Source organism: Ascaphus truei, chromosome 3, assembly GCF_040206685.1.
Source record: "Ascaphus truei isolate aAscTru1 chromosome 3, aAscTru1.hap1, whole genome shotgun sequence".
NCBI classification, from domain to species: Eukaryota; Metazoa; Chordata; class Amphibia; order Anura; family Ascaphidae; genus Ascaphus; species Ascaphus truei.
The window spans coordinates 403,703,002-403,726,439 of NC_134485.1; the positions used below are offsets into that span (position 1 = coordinate 403,703,002).

Genomic DNA, 23,438 nt, shown 5'->3' on the forward strand with positions numbered 1-23,438 from the left:
ACCTGTAGTCCCGTTCTCAGAGCCTCCCTGGTTGGCTAGTGTTCTCGCGCTCTCCTCGCGCATGCGCAACTTGTCCGGCCGCCCGACCACTCACTGCACATGCGCGAACTCTGGCAAGATGGCGGCGCCCTGCACAGGAGCCGCCGGAATGCCGAAGCGCTCCCTGCATAGCCCCCACCCTCCAGAAGTGCCGGCGGGTCTGTTGAGTGACCCCCGGCAGCGGAGGTAACGAGGGGGGCGGTCGTGGGGCACAGGGGACCAGGCTACATCCTCCCCCTGGTAAAAATCCCAACGTCCTCGCTTGGAACACAACTGAATATAACTATGTACAGAAGTTATATAATGAAAATGCAACCATAAAATACAATCTTAAAACATCAATCGACTTTAAACGATATTGCATAGTTCTGTGAGCATCACAATCACAGATTGGATTTTGCTCCGAGACCACTGCTGAGCCTCATAATGGGGTGCCCCAATTTGATCATAGGTTACCCGATGTGGAGGGTACCTGACTCTTTGGCTCCTTCGGAGCGGTTCTTCTGCAACTCCCTCGGGGGAGTAGTAAACACAGTCCTGAGGCTCAGCCTCTTCCCTTGAGGGGAGAAATGTCTCTGAACAGTCTCTGTTAGGCACAAAGCACGGGCTCTGTGGATCCAAAGGCTGGCCTGTTGGTGCCACCTTAGTAGGCGTTGGCCTACGGGGCCCTTTACCCGTAGCTCCTCCGGGAGATGCCCCTTCTGTAGAGCAGTCCCTTTGAGAGGGTCCTTCCATAAGATCTTCAGGAGTTTCAGAGTGGGTTTCGTTATTGACAGTCTCTGATAAGTCGGACTCACCGTTGAGCGGTGTGGCCAGTAATTCCATTTCCTCATCTCCCACTTGTAGAATGGGGAGGAGGTGGTTCCGGTGCCATACCTTTACCCGGCCTTCAGTGTCTTTGATGCGATAAACCGGGAGGCCAGGCACCTGAGATTCTATTTCATATACACCGTCTCTCCATCGGTCGGCCAATTTGTGTATTCCCGGGACTCCCAGATTGCGAAGTAATACAGCGTCTCCAGGACGAAGCTCCCGATATTTGACCTTATGGTCGTATCGCCTTTTATTGTCAGCATTCAGCTTAGCTGTAGATTTCTCAGCCTGCTGGTACGCCTGTTGCAAGCTGTCTTTGAGTCGTTGCACATATTTGAAATGGGTAGCGTTGTGTATCCCATCCGTCGATATGCGAAGGCATACATCTACTGGTAGTCTTGCCTCTCGTCCGAACATGAGGAAGTAGGGAGAGAATCCAGTTGACTCGTGTCGGGTACAGTTGTATGCGTGAACCAAGGCCTCTACATGTCGACTCCATTCAGTCTTCTGGGCACCCTGTAGAGTTCCGAGCATGTCCAGTAGAGTTCTATTAAATCGTTCTGGCAACGCATCTCCCTCAAGATGGTATGGGGTTGTTCGTGATTTGGCAATGTTCAGCATTTTGAGCAATTCTCGGATCAGAGTGCTCTCAAAATCCCAACCTTGGTCTGAGTGGAGGCGGTTTGGAAGACCGTAGTGAACGAAGTACTTCTCCCATAATATCTTCGCCACTGTGATAGCTTTCTGGTCTTTAGTGGGGAAGGCCTGGGCATACCAGGTGTAATGGTCCGTGCTGACCAGCACGTTGGATATTCCTCGGCTATCAGACTCAATGCACAGAAAGTCCATACACACAAGGTCCATGGGGCCAGAACTTTTCAGATGGCCCATAGGCGCTGCTCTAGTAGGCAGGGTCTTGCGTTGGACACACCGAGTACAACTGCGACAGTGTTGTTCTACGGCCTCTCGCATCTTGGGCCAGAAAAAGCGGTCCCTGACCAACCCAAAGGTCTTCTCTACACCGAGATGTCCATGCTCATCATATAGGGACTTCAACACCATGTATTGCAAGTTCTTAGGGAGGACTAGTTGTCGTCTATCGGGGTGGTTGTGGTATTGCACCACCCTATAGAGTAAGCAGTTGTCGATCTCAAATTTGTCTGCTTCCCACATGAGCAAAGCAACCAAGTCTTTGGGAGCACGCTTCAAGAGAGCTGGGTTCCTCTTTTCAACGGCTTGCCTAATAATACTAACTACATGGTCCTGTACTTGATAGTCTACTAGATCTTTCCACCGTAGCACTTTGTCATGAGTTATGTGCATTCCTTTCGGGTCGCAGTAGGCTGCGGGGACGGCCTGTGATTGGCATCCCAAGGAATCTGCAACCCGTAATTCGGAGAAGGCCACGATACCTGCATGGTGCGGCGGCACCTGGCTTTAAAGAATATTCTCAAAGGATCAGACGAGTTCCTGCACGACATCCAGGATCCACCCGCGTGGTGATCCGTCAGGGGCGATCACACCCTGAAGATAGTCCAGCTCTCTTTAATGGCGGAGACGAGCCCAAGTCTCTCAGCAGGAAACGCAGCGTCCGCTGTGTCCCTAACTAGCAAACAGCTAATGGGGCAGGGTCCCTAACCTAGGGCCTGTCCCTATAGCACCACAAGCTATTGGAGGGGCTCAGGACATATCTGGGACCTAGGGGGCTGCTTGCCTAATGCAGCGGGTCACACACCCCTGCACGCACCTCCTATCCCTTACTCTTCCTGGTCCTGACTAACGTGCAGAGCCCGCGAAATGTATCTAAATCTCCTCCACCAGGGAGATTCTACAGCCCTATTGGCTCCCTGGCGTCATGTGGGGCGCTCCTGAGGCTCATGGGACCTGTAGTCCCGTTCTCAGAGCCTCCCTGGTTGGCTAGTGTTCGCGTGCTCTCCTCGCGCTTGCGCAACGCGTCCGGCCGCCCGAGCACTCACTGCGCATGCGCGAACTCTGGCAAGATGGCGGCGCCCTGCACGGGAGCCGCCGGAACGCCGAAGCGCTCCCTGCATAGCCCCCACCTTCCAGAAGTGCAGGCGGGTCTGTCGAGTGACCCCCGGCAGCGGAGGTAACGAGGGGGCGGTCGCGGGGCACATGGGACCTGGCTACATATATATATATATATATATATATATATATATATATATATATATATATATATATATATATACACACATACATACATACATATTTAGTGCATTTGCAGTGTTGACCATGGAAACTGTGGAGCTGTTGTTGGCTTTATCCTAGGCCTCAGCAAATATATTTTATATTTATATTTATATTTCAGTTTATATATATTTTTTTAATTGGCCACCTTCGTTTGGATCAGTAAATCAGTGGTTCTTAACAATATCTTCGGGGTACCCCAATCACACCGCATTCAGAAAGAAGTAATAAACTAGAAAAACGTCAGTGAATTAACTTCTTTATAGATTAATAGAACATAAATTCACTATGCTGAATAAGTTAATAGAATTTAGATGACACATACTTCAATAGAGGAACTTTGTCTACAAACAAGATATCCATGAACCACCTTTTCCTTTATTCAGAATCCATTCATTCGTTAACAGATTGCAGATTTAAATTAATGAAAACTGTTCAGTCATGCAAAAGGAGCAACATTGCTTCTATGGCCAATACAGATGTGTCCAGACTTACTGTTTTCAGTGCCGCAAAAATCCCGTGAGGCCGCATGACCGCAGCATAGCCGCGTGCGATCATGGCCTCGAAAACAGAAAGCTGCCAGGGAGCATTAACTCTGCGGGTGTCCCTGCTTCTGAATGGAACCTCTGCAGCGTTAATCCTGCCGGGCCAGTCACCAGTCTAAGAGCTGCGCAGGGAGAGCAGAGAGAAGCAGTCTCTCTTCATATCCCCCCGAGCAGCTCTTAAAGCAATTTCTGAACTTTTTAGAATTTATTTTTACATAGAATTAAAGCAGAGGGTCTCCGGAGCTGAGCCCCATTAATTTCTGCTCTGCAGATCCCCCTGCTTCTGGAGATAAAGACCTCCCTAGGGGGTGCGATATCTCTTGCAAGTTTAAATGTCCCTCGTCACATGACCCAATAGGAAGCCACACTGGATGACGTCACGGCTTCTATTTGCCCATTACGGTGCAGCTACCGGCACCCCCTATGGAGGCAAGTACTCCTGAAGCAGGGTGTCCCCGGAGCTGAAATTAATGGGGTTCATCTCTGGTGACCCCCTGCTTCATACCACATTCGGCATCTACGTCATCAAGGGGCAGGACATAATGTACAATATTAAAATTAATTACTTACCCACCTTCATTACATTACCTTAGTGGCTAACCGCTAAGGTAATGAAGGGGTTAAGCCCTCCTGCCATCTGCATGGGAGGGCTAACCACCCTCCCCGGGGCAACAAGGGCCGTCGACAGGGAGGGACAGCCAGGACTGGTGTCCCGGGCCCTGTGTGTTTAGGAGCCCAACCTCCCTGCCCGCTCATTAATTTCCTGCAGAGGGCCCTGAGATACAGGAAGTACAGATTGTCGATGGGTGGGGCCTATATCAAGGGGTGGGGGCTCGAGGGTAGTATCAAGTGTCTAAAGCTGCAGCATGAGAGACAGGCTGGGAAAGGTGAGAGGGAAGGGATTGGTTAAATCAGGGAGAAAAGTAGACAAAAAGGAAGAAGACAGAAAGGAAGAGAAAAATACAGAGAAAACAAAGTACAAAGAAATTGATACGTGTGAAAAGAAAGACATGAGGGGGAAAGAAAATTCAGGGAGGATGACAATGAAGGGGAAAAAACATTGTGGGCATAAGGAAAATAGGGGGGAGAGAGAAACATGGGGGTTAAATAAAATGGCATGTGTAAGAGAAGAGGGAGAACGAAGATAAGTACATGAGGGGAGAACACAGAGAAACAATGAGATAAACAGTGTAAGACGAGAAAGACATGCTGGGGGGAGAGGAGAGAAAGACAGGCTAGGGGGGAGGAGAGAGAGACAGGCTAGGGGGGAGAGGAGAGACAGGCTAGAGGGGAGGAGGAGAGAGACACATGCTGGGGGGGGGGAGGTAAGAGAGATGATGGGGAGATGAGAGAGGAATACATGCTGGGGGGTAGAGGAAAGAGAAATGCTAGGAGAAAGAAACACATACTGGTGGGAGTGAAGAAAGAGGGACTTGCTGGTGGATATAATAGAGAGAAAAACATGCTAGGAGGAGAAAGACATGCCGGGGGGTGAGGGAGAAAGACATGTGGGGAGAGAGGATAGAGAAAGACATGCGGGGGGGGCGAGAGACATGCTGGTGTGGGGAAATAGGATAAAGACATGCTGGGGGGGGGGAGAAAGACATGCTGGGGGGGGGCGGGAGAGACATGCTGGGGTGGGGAGAGAGGATAGCAAAACATATGCTGGGGTGGGGGAGGAGAGAAAGACCTGAGGAGGGAAAGAAGAGAAATACAAGAGAAGGGGAAAATATGGAATGACAAAAGGGTGTGAAAGAGAGAAAAACACTAGGGGAAAAAAGGAGAGACAAGAGGGGGTAAAGTAGACTGAATTTGATTATGTCGGAACATTTGCAGGGGATCCATTCTTCAAGTCTGACTGGGCCTCAAAGATCTTCCCCCTTTGCCTACTCGCCCTACCACCAAACAAACATAACCCCTTCCCCTCTAGACTAATGCCCAATATCCCTATAACCCCAATCCCCCGCTCATCCCCCCAGTATTGGTTACTAATTTAATCTGAGGAGGTAAAGTAATAGTGAGCAATGGATGATAGGCTCCAAAGGTGCGAAACGCATAGGAGTGTCTTTGCACCTCCTTTTTGGTTATGTCCAACAAATAAACTTATTTTTATTGCTATTTTGACCCTGACTCCCTTGGCTGCGCGCTGCTGTAACTTTGCTTTTCCAGCTCCTGGATGTAAGGAATCCACACCTCGGTTTACTGCTTACCTTGCCTTACAGACCTGTGCAGTCCTGGAAAACTCCCCATTATATATTCTGCAGCTGTGCAAGCTATTACTGCAGCCCCAGTCTGGGCTCAGTCATTAGAGCAATGCTGTCACACGCCCCTTTTGCTATTGGGTTGCTGACCTTTAAATACAACTTTCCCACAATGCTTTTCTGCCGAGCATAATCCTTCTTGGATGTTCACTGTGTTTGCCACAGCCGCCTGTCTTGGCCACCCTGTTGCTGTTTACATGTTCATGTTCTTTGTTCCTAGTTCCTGGTTCCTGGGGCCTGCTGCTCTCTCTCCAATGCAGAGGCCGTGTCCTGGTTCCTGTGCTGAAGCGGTGGATCTCCAGCGTAACTTCAGCTTCCTGGTTCCTGAGGCCTGCTGCCCTTCCCATAGCAGAGGCCTGTCTCTAGTTCCTGGGGCCTGCTGCTCTCTCTCCTATGCAGAGGCCGTATCCTGGTTCCTTTGCTGAAGCGGTGGATCTCCAGCGTAACTTCAGCTTCCTGTTTCCTGAGGCCTGCTGCCCTTCCCATAGCAGAGGCCTGCCTCTGGTTCCTGGGGCCTGCTGCTCTCTCCATTGCAGAGGCCGTGTCCTGGTTCCTGTGCTGAAGTGGTGGATCTCCAGCGTAACTTCAGCTCCCTGTTTCCTGTGGCCTGCTGCTCTTCCCTTAGCAGAGGCCGGTCTACTAGTCCCGAGGTCTGTAGCTCTCTCTCCTTGCACAGGCTTGTTCTGGACTCCTGCGCTGAAGCTTTGGGTTACCAGTGCTGCCCGGCGGTGTGCCCACTCCGGCCTGCCTATCCCTTCCGGAGATCGGCACCATGGGCCATGATCGCCGCTCGCGCAGAACCCACTCTTGCCCTGCAGCTTCTACGCTGAAGTGGGACCTTGTTGACTTCCTGTTACCGAAACTCCGCTTTGATAACGTTTACCCTGATATCTCCTATCCTGACCCTGGCTCGTCCACTGACTACACTGCTCTCTCCAGTCCCGACCCTGTTATATACGACTACAAACTACGCATTCCGGATCAGTCTGCGCGGTCTAAGGTCGGTGATTATACAACCCTACCTCAGCCCCGCGGTCCGGTCCTGGTTTGTGGCGAGCACAACTGTGAAACTGGATTTTTTTCATCTGTGGCTTGTCATGCCCCCAACAGAGACTGAAGGAGTAGGTAAGGAAAAAGGAACAAAAAAAGAAAAATGTGAGTACTATGTCTTGATGAATAAATGTATTTGAATAGACATACCCAATGAGATTTCAGATGTGTGGATTCTTTCATCCACCATCACCTTCAGGGTATGTTTTGCTACTATGAAAAATGCAAGACTTCTCATTACTCTGAACTTTTTCAGTAACTTTTACCCACTCTGTGATAGAGTTCTCTTTATGGGTATTTCTGATATTACAAATATTCTGGCTTAAAGATATCTCCATCTGGGGAGGCGCATGCGCGAGGGCTAAGGGAATGGCTGCTTAAAGTAGGAGCTCCTTCCCCGTCGGCGATATTAAGCTAACTATATAACGATTAAACCGAAAAACCACACAAAACAAATATATCATCTGAGAGCGAAATAGGTCGGGATGCAAACAAGACCGAAATCAGGACGGGCTACGGCCGTCCTCACCACCTATTTTAACAAAACAGATCCAGCACGGACGAACAGAGCGGGAACCCCATCACCACATGCAGTCTCTGACTCAGATGAGGAGCGTGAACAGGCAGACTCCATGGAGACTCAAGCAAACGAGTCAATGACCAGAAAAGTAATGCGGGAGTTCTGCAATGAACTCAAAGCTTACATGCACAAAGAACTTTCTGACATAAAAAGAGATATCAATAACATCAGGGCTAGAACTGATGAATTGGAGACGCGACTAGACACTACAGTAAAAGCTGTACGCAAAAATGAGAAAACCTCAGCAAGCCTGCAAGCTCAAATCAATGACCTCGCTAGCAAGCAAGAAGATACTGAAAACCGAGACCGCCGGAATAATATCCGGGTACGGGGGGTCCCAGAGGAATATACTGACCCTGACGACTTTGTCACAAGATGGCTGGCTAGCCTCTTCCCGGACAAATCGGAATCAGACCTCCACCTCGACAGGTGCCATCGGGCTCTGAGGTCCAAACCTCAAACAAACGACCCCCCTAGAGACATTATTGTCCGGCTCCATTATTTTAAAATAAAAGAAGCAGTGTGTCAACTTGCCAGAGCCACAGGCAATTTAGAATTCGAGGGGGTCAAAATCCTGATTTTTCAGGACCTGTCCCCTACAACCCTGCTTAAAAGAAAAGACCTCACGCCCGTTACCAGATTGCTCAGGGATAAGGGGATAAAGTACCGTTGGGTTTTCCCCTTCGGTCTCCTCGTGCTGAAGAATGGCGCTGCTCATACCCTGCGCAAGATGGAGGACCGAGATCGCTTCCTGCAAAAATTGGGCCTTCAAAACAACAGCACTGACCTGATCGAAGCAGCAACGTCCTCTCCCGAGCCTGGCTGGAACAAAGTGACACGTCAACGGAGCAAATCGCGGGAAAAAGCCCTTAATTGATGCCCAGCTGCAAGCAATTAAGCCTTAAAAGGGCACTCCACTGGACTGTCCGTTTGTTCACAAAAAGACATTAATAAAGTTGACCGATTCAATCATTTGCCCGGGAACAGCAGCCATCTTGGATTTTTCACCAAAGAAAAACTGAAAGGTTTGGAGCGGTTTCCACTTCCCTCCCTGCGGGGCCCCGCGACATCACACCAGGTCAAGAGTTGCTGCTGCACAGACCGGGTGGCCCTCCCCTTCGCCCTCCTTACGTCGTTGGCCCCTCCCCCCCCCCATGCCCCCGGGCCTGGGTGTTGGAGACGAGACGCATGCGGGCTGGTGGGGGGGGGGGGGTATTACATTGCGGGCTTTGGTGGGACGCGGCGGCCCGGCGGGGGGGGGGGCCTGGATCCCCGATATAGGAGTGACATCTACCTACAGTTACGAGACACAGAACTCATTATAGGGATATATTGATATAATACTGTGTCTCCTATCAATGATGTGTCCGGGGGGAATGAGTTGGGATGGGGAGTAAGGGAAGGGGACCGACAGCCACTCGTTAGGGGACATGCAGGAGAAGACTTTAACAGAGTCAACAGATCCGCCAACGTGAAAATCCTCAGAGCACATACCCCTAGAAACCACCTTGATAGCATCTCTCTGCATACATATGACACAGGGGGATGGAAGGTGATTGTTACAGTCTGGGTATTATTGCCATTACACCACAACAGTCAAAGGAGTGGGCTATACATACCTACACTCAGCACTGTCACTAAATAATAATTAAAGATCAATTAGAGATTAGATTCACTATAGATATATATATATATATAGAACCCCAATTCCCCAAAAGGGGGAAAATGTAGGTTAAAAATAATTACAGAAGCAATTATAGCAATAATTATAGAATAATTATAGAAGCAGTCCTAAGCGGGATACTAGAGTATCTAGGTGGAAGCTCCACAAATCCTTAAGATACTGAAACAGGGCACCCATGATAAATAAGATCCAAGACCGGTAAAGTCAGCCCGAACCTGGACACGCCTCAGACTGTTCACCATATATTCTCGGGAATTGTGGAATTGTGGAATACAGGTTGCTGTTCTTTTTATTAACCTCACAGTTAAGGTTAAGGTTATTAAATAGTTATGTGTGTGTTTACATATCATATATCATATATCATCGTTTATGAAAAGCCGAGGGAGGGAGCCACTTACTCCTGGCCCTTGCCATGTTGCCGATTCAGAATGTCCTGTGTAACCACAGGACACTCACCCAAGTCCTTTGGAGAGGAGAAGACCGTTTTGACCTGGTCTATCGTGCACCAGATTGTGGTGTACGAGACTCCAGCCTTCCTCCAAAGGCAAGAGATCCATTGGAGTCTCAGACCCCACAAGGATCTCCGTTGTTAAATTTTTGTATGTCTCATCCCTTGTTTTTCCTTCCTACCCCCCCCCCCCTTCCCCATCTGGCCGCTCGCCGCGCAACACGCTGAAGGACCCCTCAGAGGGACACCGATGTCATGGACAGATACAGACAAGGTAAAGATCACCTACAAACACCACACACCAAACACTAAGGTTAGAACATTTCGACTAGGTATGCCGTAATGGGGTTAATAATCATATCCCATAATGTGAAAGGCCTAAATAGCCCGAATAAACGACATGTAGCTTTTGCTGACTACCAGCAGAAAAAAGCTGATATCATACTACTACAAGAAACACATTTCAGCATAAAGAGCGCCCCAAAATATCTAGATAAAAGATTCAGACAATTTTATTTCTCATCCTCCTCAAAGAAAACAAAGGGAGTAGCAATTATATTCCATAACAAGTGTCCTTTTAAAGCAGAAAAAGTCATTAAAGATAAGAACGGAAGATATATAATCCTCATAGGTTCTATAAATGATCAAACACTATCTATTGCATCTATCTACGCCCCTGGCGAGGTGGACCCCAATTTCTTCACAAGCGTTTTCAATAAATTAAGCAAGATTGCACAGGGCCCTTTAATAATAGCAGGGGACTTTAACACAGTCCTCGATCCAACCATGGACAGATCAAACCCTCAACCCCGGCAATCCAAGCATGCGTCATACACTCTACGCCAGGGTCTGAAAGAGAATAATCTCCTAGACATCTGGAGGGAGCAACACCCCACCGAGAGAGATTATACCTTTTTCTCACACCCCCACTCTTCATATAGCAGAATCGATTACTTCTTTATCTCTAGCAGACTGGTTCCGCAGATCTCCCATACAGGGATCCATGATATTTCATGGTCAGATCATGCGCCTATAGAGCTAAGGTGCACCCAGCTAATTCTGGACAGACCTAGAGCAAACTGGAAACTTAATGAAGCCCTCTTAAAAAACCCTGCCACCGCCCAATTAGTAGCCAACGAAATAGATCAATTTTTCCAATTAAACCACGGTTCAGTAGACTCCTATCTATCCCTGTGGGGGGCTCATAAAGCCACGCTCAGGGGCATACTAATTAGTATTGCGTCTAGAAAGAAAAGAGAACGTGAATACAAAATAAATTTACTACAATCTAAATTGAAAACCCTAGAGGACAAACATAAACAATCCAATAACCCCAACCTACTCAAACCAATAAGAGATGCCAAAATAGAATTAAATCTTCTATTAACATCCCAGGCTGATATATCCCTGAATTGGTCAAAGAGGAAATTTTTCGATAAAGCAAACAAGCCAGATACTATGCTCGCCAACAAGCTGAGACACAGACCTCCTAATTATAGTATCCAAGCCATTAAAAGATCCTCAGGCTCTATCTCTGGCAATCCATCTGCAATTGTAGAAGAATTCAAGTCATTCTACGAGAAATTATATAATGGGGATAAAATAGTTCACAACCAGAATACTGAACGATTCCGTGAGTCATTTCTCTCGAGTTCAAAGCTGCCAAAGCTGACGGAAGAGGAGAAAGGGCGACTGAGTTCTGACTTTACCATGGAAGAGCTAGACCTAGTTATAGACAACCTTAAGAACTCGAAGGCTCCGGGGCCAGATGGCTTCTCGGGCCTCTATTATAAGAAATTCAGTAAAATTTTGGCCCCATACCTGCTCAAAATGTTTAACGCGGTATTAGCAGGACAACCCTTCCCCGAAAACATGCTCCAAGCGTCAATCTCTGTAATTCATAAATCTGGCAAAGACCCATTAGATTGTAAAAGCTACAGACCTATTTCGCTTATCAATACGGATATCAAAATCTATGCTAAATTAATTGCCAATAGATTAAGTCAGATCCTACCTAGACTAATACACCCAGATCAAGTCGGCTTCATTAAGGATAGACAAGCGGGAGATAATATCCGACGAATCATTGATCTGTTAGAAATAGCCAAATCACAAAAAGTTAAAATTATGGTGTTAAGTCTAGATGCAGAAAAGGCCTTTGATAGGATCGACTGGGCATACCTAAAAGCTACACTTGGAGCATTTGGTTTCGAGAATAAATTAATATCAGCTATCATGGCGCTATACACTGGTCCGACAGCTAAAGTTATGCATCAAGGTTATCACTCGGACATGTTTAAGATCAAGAGTGGCACGAGACAGGGTTGCCCCCTCTCGCCCTTACTCTTTGCCATGTGTATGGAGCCTTTAGCGGCACATGTGAGAGAAAATCCGGATATCTCCGGTCTCAAATTAGATAATCAAACCCACAAAATAGCCCTCTATGCTGATGATGTACTAATGGTCTTGTCAAAGCCACTCACCTCTCTCCCTAACCTCTTCAGCCTATTAGATAAGTTCAACAAAATTTCAGGATTTAAAATAAACCAGTCAAAGTCAGAAGCCTTGAACGTCAACATTCCAAAACCAGAGGAAAAACTAATCTCTTTAAACTTCAACTTTCGCTGGCACCTTAAAGCGATCAAATACCTAGGGGTATTTATCACAAGTGAATATAAATCAATTTATAAAGCAAATTATCCCAAATTAATCAAAACACTAAAAGAGGATATAAGAAAGTGGGCGAAATTCAATATCTCCTGGATAGGAAAAATATATAGCATAAAAATGAATATTCTCCCACGAATCTTATACTTATTCCAAACCCTCCCAGTGCCGTTAAATTTAAAGGAAATTAGAGATCTACAATCCACCATCTTTACATTTATATGGGGGGGCAAAAAATCAAGAATTACTAAACAGACCCTACTGAAACACCCAACAGAAGGGGGCTTAGCAGTACCTTGCTTGATTTCATACTATCGAGCGGCCCAATTATGCCAACTCTCCCAATGGCAAGTACACCCTGATTTGAAGCGATGGGTAGCATTGGAAAGCAAAGCTTGTTCCCCATTGGAACTAAGCAACCTATTATGGACCCCAAAAATAGCATGAAAATCCGCTATACAACAGCCGCTATCCTCAATGACCAATTCATTAGCAATCTGGGATGTTACCAAAATTAGATGCGGACTTACGTCCAGAAAAACCCTAATGACACCCCTATGGGGGAACCCACACTTTGCTCCGGGTATGCCTAGCGCTAACTTTCAAATTTGGAAACAGCATAATATTATGAGATTACAAGATCTGGTGGTAGACAACAAACTCATATCATTTGCACAAATTAGAGAAGAGAAAAATATCCCACATTCAGAATTTTTTAGATACCTCCAGATCAGAGCCTTCTACAATAATTTAACCCCATACCCACCTCTGACAACATTCGAAAAGCTCTGTCTGAATGAGACCAACACAAAGGGACTCACATCGCAGATGTATAGAGAAGTGATCGGTTCTGGAACTAAAGTCACCCACAAGCTAGGTTACATGCTAAAATGGGAAACGGACTTAGGAGAGACCTTAGATGTTGACGAGTGGACCCAAATAGCAACAGCAGCTGCTAAGAGCTCGATGTGCACAACATTAAAGGAGAACGCATATAAGGTCCTAATGAGGTGGTACCTCACCCCGCTTAGACTATCCAAATTTGTAAACGGTAGTTCTCCACTCTGTCCTAGACAGTGTGGAGAACCCGCTGATCTGTTACATATGCTGTGGTCTTGCCCCCGGCTAATTCCAATGTGGAAAAAAATCATTAATTGGCTTCAGAGGCTGTTAGGCCTCGACATCCCATTTGATCCCGGTCTCTTCCTTTTGGGAAGAACAAGACAAGGCTTCTCAAAAGCCACTCTTAAACTAATAGCACATTTTGCTACAGCCGTGCGGTGCGAGATTGCAGCATTATGGAAACAAAATGAAATTCCTGTTATACCCAAAATCCGGAATAGAATTTGGTACGTATGCCAGATGGAAAAATTGACAAGTTTAGTCAATGACACTGGCGAAAATTTCCTAAAAGTCTGGACGCCTTGGCTGGCCCAGACAGACATCCCTGGGGTGGAGAGAGCCACCGTTTTGCTTTAATAGTAGCTAGATGCGTTCTCCGGTAATGGAGTAGCCCACCCAGCAGCAACAAATCAAGCCAGACATCGGTCCCTGAAGCGTTGATCAGAGCTGCGGCCTCCCAACTTTCCTCTCCCCCTCCCCACCCTCTTCCTCTTCCCCCCCCCCCCACCTAATTTTACTTTATGATTATTTATTATTTAAGTTTATGTTGTTGCTTATAACTTTGTTTTGATGACAATGTTTGTGTTCAGCTATCATACATAAGAGATATGAATAATGCAGGTCACAGTACTGGAAATAAGATGTATATATGCTGTATTTTCACAAAAATAAAAAATACAAGTTATAAAAAAAAAAAAGAGATCTCCATCTGAAACTACTTGAGCAACTCCCAACCTCCCCTTTTGACTCCACTCTGTGAGACACATGGAACTACGTGGCACTGGGTATAAGAGTCAGAGGGAATGGTCTGAAAAGTTAGGTTTCAGGGGGAGGAAAGTGCCTCCCAGTAAAGAAGAGATTGTGCCCCATTGTTTATTCTGTTTTAGTTAGGGACGGTACCTTAAGAGTTAGAATTCCTGTAACATGGACAACAGATATATGCAGGTCCCAGAGAGGGAATGCAGACATGCCACAGAGAGCTGCAGAAATAAGTTTCTAGGATGTCAGGGGATCTGCCCTACACGTGGATCTCCATGTACAGAATTTACAGCCCCTGAGAAAGTAGCAGTAACCTGCCTGGAAAGGAATGCACGAATAGGACAGAATTTCAGAAAGGGTCCCGAAATTGCAGGATCGAATGGATAATGCTAAGCAAGTGGTCCTAGTCTAATACATGTATTCCTATCAGTAACAAGTGTATGCGTCTCCCAGAAGTGTTAATACTAGTAGGCACCAAGGGAAGAACTATGTATATAGAGTGATAACAGAATGGATGAAACAAGATACAATCATGTCAATCTTATTGTAAATGTGAATGCAGTGTTCCCAAGTCTGGGAACATGAATAAAGATTGAAATTGAACTGTAAAAACTCTTGGCGTCCATCTTTTCCATCGGCCAGCCGACCACAGCCAGCACCCTAAGGCCTTGCCCCCGCTGCCTACTACAGCGTCCACTGTGGCAGACGCTGCACAGATGAGAGCCCTCCCCTCAATGGCGCCGGGCCCGCTGCGAGGGGGGGCCGCAGCGCTCGGGCGAGAGTTGCTCCTGCTCTCAATAGAATTGAGATCAGGACTCGCGTCGAGCGATTAGGCACGCCCCCCGGCGGTTCAGCCAATGAGGGCGAACCTGCCGGGTGACGTCATGGCCGCGCCCCGTCACTCCCCCGCCACGCCCCCCCCCCCCGGTCTCTCCTCCTGCAGTGAGCTGCAGACCGGGGAATCGGCTGAACGCGCCGCCAATATCGCGGGCGCGCGTTACAGCGGCGTGACCGGGGCCTTAGCCTAAGACAAGGTAAATCTATGCTGATGTTCAATACATAACTATACCGATGTAACCACTCTAGGAAGCCGGGCAGGGAGCGTTACATCCCTATTAGCCAAATGTGGCTAAAAGTGGTTTGGGCATTAACCAAAATAAAATACACATATTTACCAAAAAAACAAAAACATTCACAATACATTTAAAACATAAAATTAATTGACATTATGGATAACTAGGCCCTCGATAGCAACATTAGCAATCAATATTAAGCTATAATTTAAAACAAAATACAGGCATACCCCGCTTTAAGGACACTCACTTTAAGTACACTCGCGAGTAAGTACATATCGCCCAATAGGCAAACAGCAGTTCACGCATGCGCCTGTCAGCACGTCCTGAACAGCAATATCAGCTCCCTACCTGTACCGAAGCTGTGCGCAAGCGAGGAGACTATAGAGCCTGTTACACATGCGTTATTTACATCAGTTATGCACGTATGTGACGATTGCAGTACAGTATATGCAGCAATTAGTGGGGAAAATGTAGTGCTTCACTTTAAGTACATTTTCGCTTTACATACATGCTCCGGTCCCATTGCGTACTTTAATGCGGGGTATGCCTGTAATATTTAAATACTTGAATAACTCCCTTTCATTACCCTAAGGGGCTGGAGTTGGGATTAACAACCTACCCCCCCCCCCACCTCGGGAGGCCTAACCATCATTCCATCCATTCCAGGGCAACTACCCATTCAACCCCTCAACCCCCTCCCCCCCCACACACACACACACGCACACACTAATGGGCAATAGTCCTATTACCAAAAAAACCATGAATTGCTCGTGGAGACACAGAAAGAGACTGCTTCTCTCTGGGACTCCTCTGTGCAGCTCTTTCAACCTGGCTGGGTAGGGAGGATTAACTCTGCACTTGTCTCGCTTTAATCCTCCCAGGCTGCAACCGGGCTTCAAAATGTACTGTTTTCAGGGCTGAGGACAGGCTGCGTATTTCGGCGTGTTGGTCCGCGGCCCCGAAAACAGTAAATCTGGACACATCTGTTAATTTTTTTCTAATGCAGGCTTTCTGAAGAAGCACCTGAATTAGGTTGATTAGTCTGATAAACAGCACAATTTCATTTATGAATTTATGTCTCCATTTTAATTAATTCGTACATCTGTTAATACAACTAAAAGTTGACGTTTATTCCTGATGGAGGTACAGGTGTGTTAACACTAGTTGAAAATGTCATGTTTTCCCCCTTCCTGAATGCTGATGCCCCTGAGGATATGAGATCATCACTAAACATGTAGTGTGGTCCTGGGAGTTTGACGAGAGTAACAAATCTGCTGTGAGCTCTGATAACCGGCACTGATGGAAGAGACACTTCCACATCTGCGCGCGCAACTCACACTACACGTGTAGCCGGCGTTGGGACTTTGTGTGTAATTTGTTCCTGAGCGGTATTTACAACGGAGTTGGCACCCAAATAGTGGGACTAGCGTCGGCAGTCTCATCTGGGGAAGGTAATTCCTACAGCCCGTTCTTGCGTTTAGCCTGCCTGGATAAAGACATTCATATCACGCCTGATTTATACCTACTTGCTGCAAGTAGGTTTTCAATTTTTCCCCCACCGGAGCAGTCTACTAGTCATTACCCCCTGTATATTTTATTGTGTATGCTTATATTTTATTAATTTAATTAAATTAGTCATGTCCAGTTCATAAGGTGTTATTTTGTATTGTCATAATTGTTTGTTTGAGTTTGTTAAGTGTTTTATGTGTGTTTGTCCCATCAACAGTCTATCTGGTAAACGCTATGATTGGTTGACTTTTTCTCTTTTACATATTGTGATGTCACCTGGGGGATACGTCTGAAGGACTACAGGTTTACATGATTGGACTTTATATATGGTCAGATAGCTATCTGCACTTTATTTAGATTTGTTTAGGCGCCGGATTATTTGTTTCTATCCCTCTTCCGGAATGCTTTATGAAATTATTATTTTTTTAACTTCTTATTTAATAGGGCAAGAGATCTTTTAACCACATTAGACTGAGTAAGGTGCCTGATGAGATAGACATTAAAAAAATTATGGTGGGTAAAAGATGATGAGACCTAAATGGTTGAAACAGCTGTCTGTTAGTAGGTTTACTGGCTATGCACTTCTTAAACCCAGACTGCGCTGAAAAGCTATATAATACGGCAGGCATAAATTCATAGGGGTCCATGTCAAAATGTAAAGAAGTGACACACTGTGCTCATTTCCATGTCATTACCCAGATTCCCTGGCTGCAGTGGAAGCACTGTTTGCTAAGCGATAATGGGGAAAAGACAGGGTTGCAGACCTGACTAAGACCTGCAAATGCACCACAAGTGGTATTTTTCTTTACTGCACCCTGCTGAAGTAAAAATAGCTGAGGATCCCAGACTTTTTTGTGGATTCTACTCAGTTTAAATATATTAATAGACTGTTGTTAAAAAGATCAGCCTAAATTCATATAATTATTTCATGATATTTTTCCGCTTGACCACTTTAGTTTTTTTTGCTATGAACTGAAAATTATTTAATTGAATAATGAATACTCTACTGGTTTTTTTGTGTGACTAATTAACTTTCTTTTAGTCAACAACTGCTTGAAAACTTCTCAAATGAAACAAAAATTACATCCTGCGTATAGAGCTCACGACACACAGCAGTTCATGCTGTGCCCTACTATTATTTTTATTTTTGTATTTTGAATGTCTCCACTTTGGCCAGGGTGGCTTAGTTCCAGGCACCCCTTTCTGTTCCTCGTGTTGCCGCTCCTCTGTGTGATTTAGCGTTTTATGTTGTTATAATGTCCTCTTAGTAATAATTGATGGGTCTCCAGCAGGGGTAGCCAACTCCAGTCCTCAAGCCATCCTGAGTCACTGATTGAGCCACCTGTGCTGAAGCAGCGATATCCTTAAAAACCTGACCAGTTGGTTGGCCTTGAGGATTGGAGTTGGCCACCCATGGTCTACAGCTATCGGAATCCATGTGAAGCAGACTTATGGTTAAAGATTGATGCCCAAATTGACTAACCAATGCTGTTCCAGAAGACGCCTTCCAGCACTAGCAGACACCTTACAGTACAGTTACTTTTTTTTTTTTTTTTTCAATAGATGTCTTACAATACCCAACCTATTATTTCTGCTCAATTTCACAAGCCCTCACTGCTAGAAGCCAAATGAAGCGTAGGTTTAGAGCAGCGATGCGCAAACTCGGGGGCGCAGGGAAAAAAAGTTTGCGCTCCCCTGGTTTAGAGGATGCCTAAAAATGAATGTGCCATTTCAAAAAGAAAAAAAAGAAAGGAACAAATAAACTAGTAACATGTACTTCAACCATTAAAGTAGTATTTACCTGCTTTTTCTTTCAATCAGAATAGCAAAGTAGGAAGCAGGCAACGCAGCACCAAACCCAGGTGACCAAAAGTAAAATCTTCCGAGTATCCTCCTGTAACAAAAATGTACAATTAATAAATTGGTTGTACGGGTAGATTTCACAAGTAACGGTCATGTCATTTATTATAGCTTTTCATAATGAATGTGCACCACTTTCCTGATGCAAAGCCCCAAGACACTTAATAAACTTTACCTATATTAATAAGACCAAGGTTTTACCCAATTGTCTTAAGGGTCCTCCAACAGTGAAGGGGTTAACAACCATATGCAACCGATTGTAATTACACTGATTTTTTTGGGTTGTCTCAGGATTCAGGTCATTCCTCAAGTAACAATGCTTCTTTGTTTGAATAGACATCTGTAAACATGCATCTGTACCTCTTGGACCTGAGACAATCACAGTACAATTCCATTTTTACATCCTTTCGGCTGTCTAAATTTTTCCCCCAACCAATTCAGCAAAACAAAGAGGAAACTGTGGACACTTATTACAGTATCGGCCTTCCTTGATTACAGAGTGGAAATAATGACAAAATTGAGAACAGTACTCTTCTCCCCTTTAAACAGAATCTACACTTTTTAATAATCTTCGGCTCTGGATGTAAAGTAACTAACTTTAATACATCATCCTGGCAACCTCAGAACTTGCAAGAGTCTCTATGCCAATCTCTCAGAAATGTTCAAAAGACTCAAAACACCATCAATTTGTAATTCTTTTCTAGTTTGTTTACAAGATTATGCAATAACGAAGAACGCAGATATTCTTGATCATAAATGAAGGAGTATAAATACATGAGGCAAAATAAATACATTAAATCAGAGGTTGTGCTTTTTTATTTTATGGGGAGTAAAAATACGCCTCAATTTTTTTGAAGGGGTGTTTTTATTTCAAGAGGAGTATAGCATTACAACCTCTGATGCAGAAGGTCCAATGCTAGAAACACTGCGCACAGAGAGCCACTTTAGAGGCAGAGCTGTGCTCTTCAAAGTCATGCCCCATATTGCCATGCGTAACACTATATGCAGCGTGACTTTGGCAAGCAGAGCAGAGATTGGCAGTTCTGTGAGTGCATGATCCGAGCTCTCCTGCTGTAGTATCTTACTGCGTACAAATACGGATGAGTTTTATTTTGATTATTATTTTAATAAATACCACCATACATTTTTATGACAATTAAATCTTCACTATCAATCCTGCTTCAAGGGAAACACTGTGTCAAACTCATTGGGTAAACCAACGCATTTAGAAAAATTGTACAATTCTAATTTTCTAATGGTGTTAGAGCCAAGTTGCATAATTAGCTGTGCTACCATTGGAAACACAGCTTTTGGGACTAAATGTAAAAACCTACTACTTACTAAACCGATCAAAATAAATTATTTTGATACATGCTTTCACATTAATCCATTATCTGAACACATTTTTAAGTAGGGGTGATAATATGAGCATCTTGAATGGCAGTGAAAATCTTGATTTGGTGGAGGTATTTAAGGATGGAGCAGGCTTAGACGTCTTATTGGGCTTAGACTGTGTAACACTCCTACCGAGCATGCAAGGATGTACAGGACACACTATAGGTTTCCTTGCACTCAGCGTTCTTAATCCCATGCAGCTGCTTTTTATTACACAAAGAGCCACAGACTTTATAAGGAATTTTACAACTGCTTTCCAAGACGAGACATTGCTCCTAATTCTAACGTTATTCTCGCTGTTGCCATGCAGTCTTACAATTGATTGGCATTGCTAACTCCCAAAATAATCAGCTGAAGTAATATTTTGAAATGAAAATGTGATTTAGCATTCAGTAACAACGAAATAAGCTATGAAACAGACGTGTCTAGTTCTACAATTGGTTAGGACGATCCAAAAGAACATGATTTTAAATTATGGAAAGTCTACTGTAATCTTTCTGAGAACATAATAAATTATTTAAAAAAAAAAAAAAAGATTTGCTCTGATTTTATGACAAATAAATACATTAGGAATCGAATATGATTAAATTCAGAACCATGTAGCAAAAGGATGACAAAAAAGGTACGTTTGACAACAATTATTGGTTTAATGTGAATTATTGTACAAAATTACCCAAAATGTAATTTGAATTAGGTTTTTTTTTAAGTTTCTAGAAAGATATCTGATATAAATGTGGGTGGTTTAGTATAGTTAAACCAGCATTTACATTTTCTCAGAATCAAATCAGTTTAAACCCTAGCCTGTCTTACCCAATAATGTGGCCACTAATTCGTGGCTCTAGTATTTCAAGGGCCCCATGACATAGTAGCTACATTTCAGAAAATTGGTCTCTGTGCATGTGCAGAAATATTGGCACAATAAGTCATTTGACGGATGAACCTTGCAAAGGCAAACGTGATGCAGTTCGATTGACTATAACATCACTACACTTTGAAATTTGGGCCAATGGGGCTAATTTGTTAAGGTCTTTAAGGACAAATATAGGCTTAACAAGGTTAACATTCTGGGCATCAATGTATATGAGAGAGCTGCACCTGAAACAACCAGAAAACAAGAGTAAAGGGTTGTATTAAGGTTTATTCAATTGTATCCTATTGTATTAAGGTTTGTCACAGAATAACACATTGGGTTGCTTTATAAAATGTGCAATTTTGTTATTTCACTGATTATCACGTGAAGTTTGGTTGCATTTTTCTTGTATAGATATAGTATAATCATCCATCCCTTGAGAAAGCGTGTGTAACACGCAAAAGATGTGTCAGGTTTTTGCTGACATCAATCAGTGGCACCAGCCCAGAGTGAGTCAGCTGGACGTAGAAGTCTCCGTTTAGGACTCAGATCCACTGAACTCGCTTTTGTTCCTCTCTCCTTTCAGTGATAAGTAGATCATTGCCTCTGTTTCATCATCTATGCTATTACCGGAGACATACAGTACTGTTTCTTTCCAGATTTAAAATATCTGGAATCATTAAGGGCTATCGTTCTTAATGAGGGGAATATATGTCAAGTCACACAGAGTCCTGACACACAGGTCCTCCTATAATACTGTATATAAAATAAAAGTAAAGTCCATGGGTGGTGGGTGCTTCTTCAAGAGTTTTCCCAAACTCTTTGGTGGGTGCAGTACTGTAATGGAGAAGAAAAGAACAAACACCACACTATGGCACAGATAAATGTATTCTTATAATATTAAAAACAGATAAATAGTATCACTCACAAGTCAAGTGCTTATACTCAAGCACATGGATGTAGCTTCTGGGTCAGTGGAGTAACCCTCCTTCAGTCAGTATTTTGCTCTGTGGTGCAGTGTATTCCCATGAACTTCGAATCACCTGTCCACTTCCTCAGGGTCTTCAAGTCCCTGACAAAGCCCCTGAACAAGCAGACAGATGATTCGCGAAACACTAATGGCGTGTCTAAAGGAGTGTCACGGGGGAGACTCCAGGAGCGGGTAGGACCTCGGTGGCCAGAACGAGGAGCAGGCAAGACTCATCAGGGTCGCAGGAAGATGGCAGATAGCGTGGTCGGGGTCACAGGCAGAGGTCGGAGGCAGGCGGCAGGTGGTCGGGGTCACAGGCAGAGGTTGGAGGCAGAAAAGCAAGTACAGGACTGGAACTCAAGAACAGGACTGAGACTAGGGAACAGGACGGGGACTTGCTAGCAGGCAATAGACAGGGGCAAATTAATTCAATAGCAAGGGCCTTTAATATGAAATCAGGACAACAGGGAACAGGTCAGGGCAGAAACAGAAGGAGTCAAGATCACAAAACAAAGGCCAGGAGATACAGGAAACAGGAAAACTATAAAGACTGACAGAGAAGGAGGTCAGGAGCACCAAGAGGAGACAGAGGAAAAATCAGAGCAGGCAGAAACAGCAGCACACCCGGTGGACAGACAAAGGAAATGAATTGAGGGAGATTTAGGAAACGATGTCAGGGCTATTCCTGACATTACTCTCTCTCCTCTCCTCCCCCCCCCCCTCTCTCCAGGGAGGTCCTCCGGACAACCCTTCAGGCTCTTCAGGGAAACCTTAGACCAACTTAATGTGTACATCAGGTGCTGATGGGAAATCTGAGAGATGTGTATTTATCCTTCTCACAGGTACGTAGGCATCATCAACAGGTACAGCCGGTGCTGCCAGGAAGTCGGACAACCCTCCAGGCTCTTCAGGGAGACCTTGATGGAAGGCTGACTCAATATGTACGTCAGGTGCTGATGGGAAATCTGTGAAAAGTGGATTTATCCTCTTCACAGGAGCATAGGCATCAGCCTCAGGTACATCAGGCATTGCATGGAACTTCAAGGGGGGTGCGTCTAACGTAATCACAGGGACATGGGCATCAGGAACAGGTACATCAGACATTGCAGGGAACTTCAAGAGAGTTGTGTTTAACTTCATAGTAGGGGCATAGGCATCAGGAACGGATACTTCAGGATTTTCAGACGAGTCAGTAGGAAAATGATTGTCCTTAACCACGCAGAAGACTTCTCACTCAAAAGCATCATCCACTGGTTTGACTGCGAATTGTCCAAGGCAACGTGCGGTTATCTCTTTGTTGCTGGCGTAACCATTTCTGTCTGGCTCAGCATTAAAGATCTTCAGCAGTTCAACCATGGTGGAGTTTTCACCAGCTCCCACTGAATCCCGTGATATCTTTCTTTCACGTTGCAGTAATTTATTCAGACGGAAACACCGCTGAATAACCAGAGATGCTTTTTTCATTGTGCGATAGCGGTTATATCTCTGCTTCATTCTAGTCACAGACAAAATTGATGGTGGCAGATTTCAAAGCAAGAAATCTGTTTGGACCACATGGGCGCGGTAGAATGACTGGATCAGAATTGCACTTCTTTGTTGTAA

At 45.0% G+C, this 23,438-nt stretch overlaps 1 protein-coding gene across 1 annotated transcript in view; it reads right to left on the reverse strand.

The window, feature by feature from the left end:
* The window catches only part of TMEM135 (transmembrane protein 135), a 420,640-nt gene that overhangs the window by 315,745 nt on the left and 81,457 nt on the right, over positions 1–23,438 (reverse strand). The window contains exon 3 of the mRNA XM_075592564.1: positions 18,563–18,655. Coding sequence (XP_075448679.1) covers positions 18,563–18,655 — 93 coding nt within the window. The remainder of the gene's footprint in view (positions 1–18,562; positions 18,656–23,438) is intronic.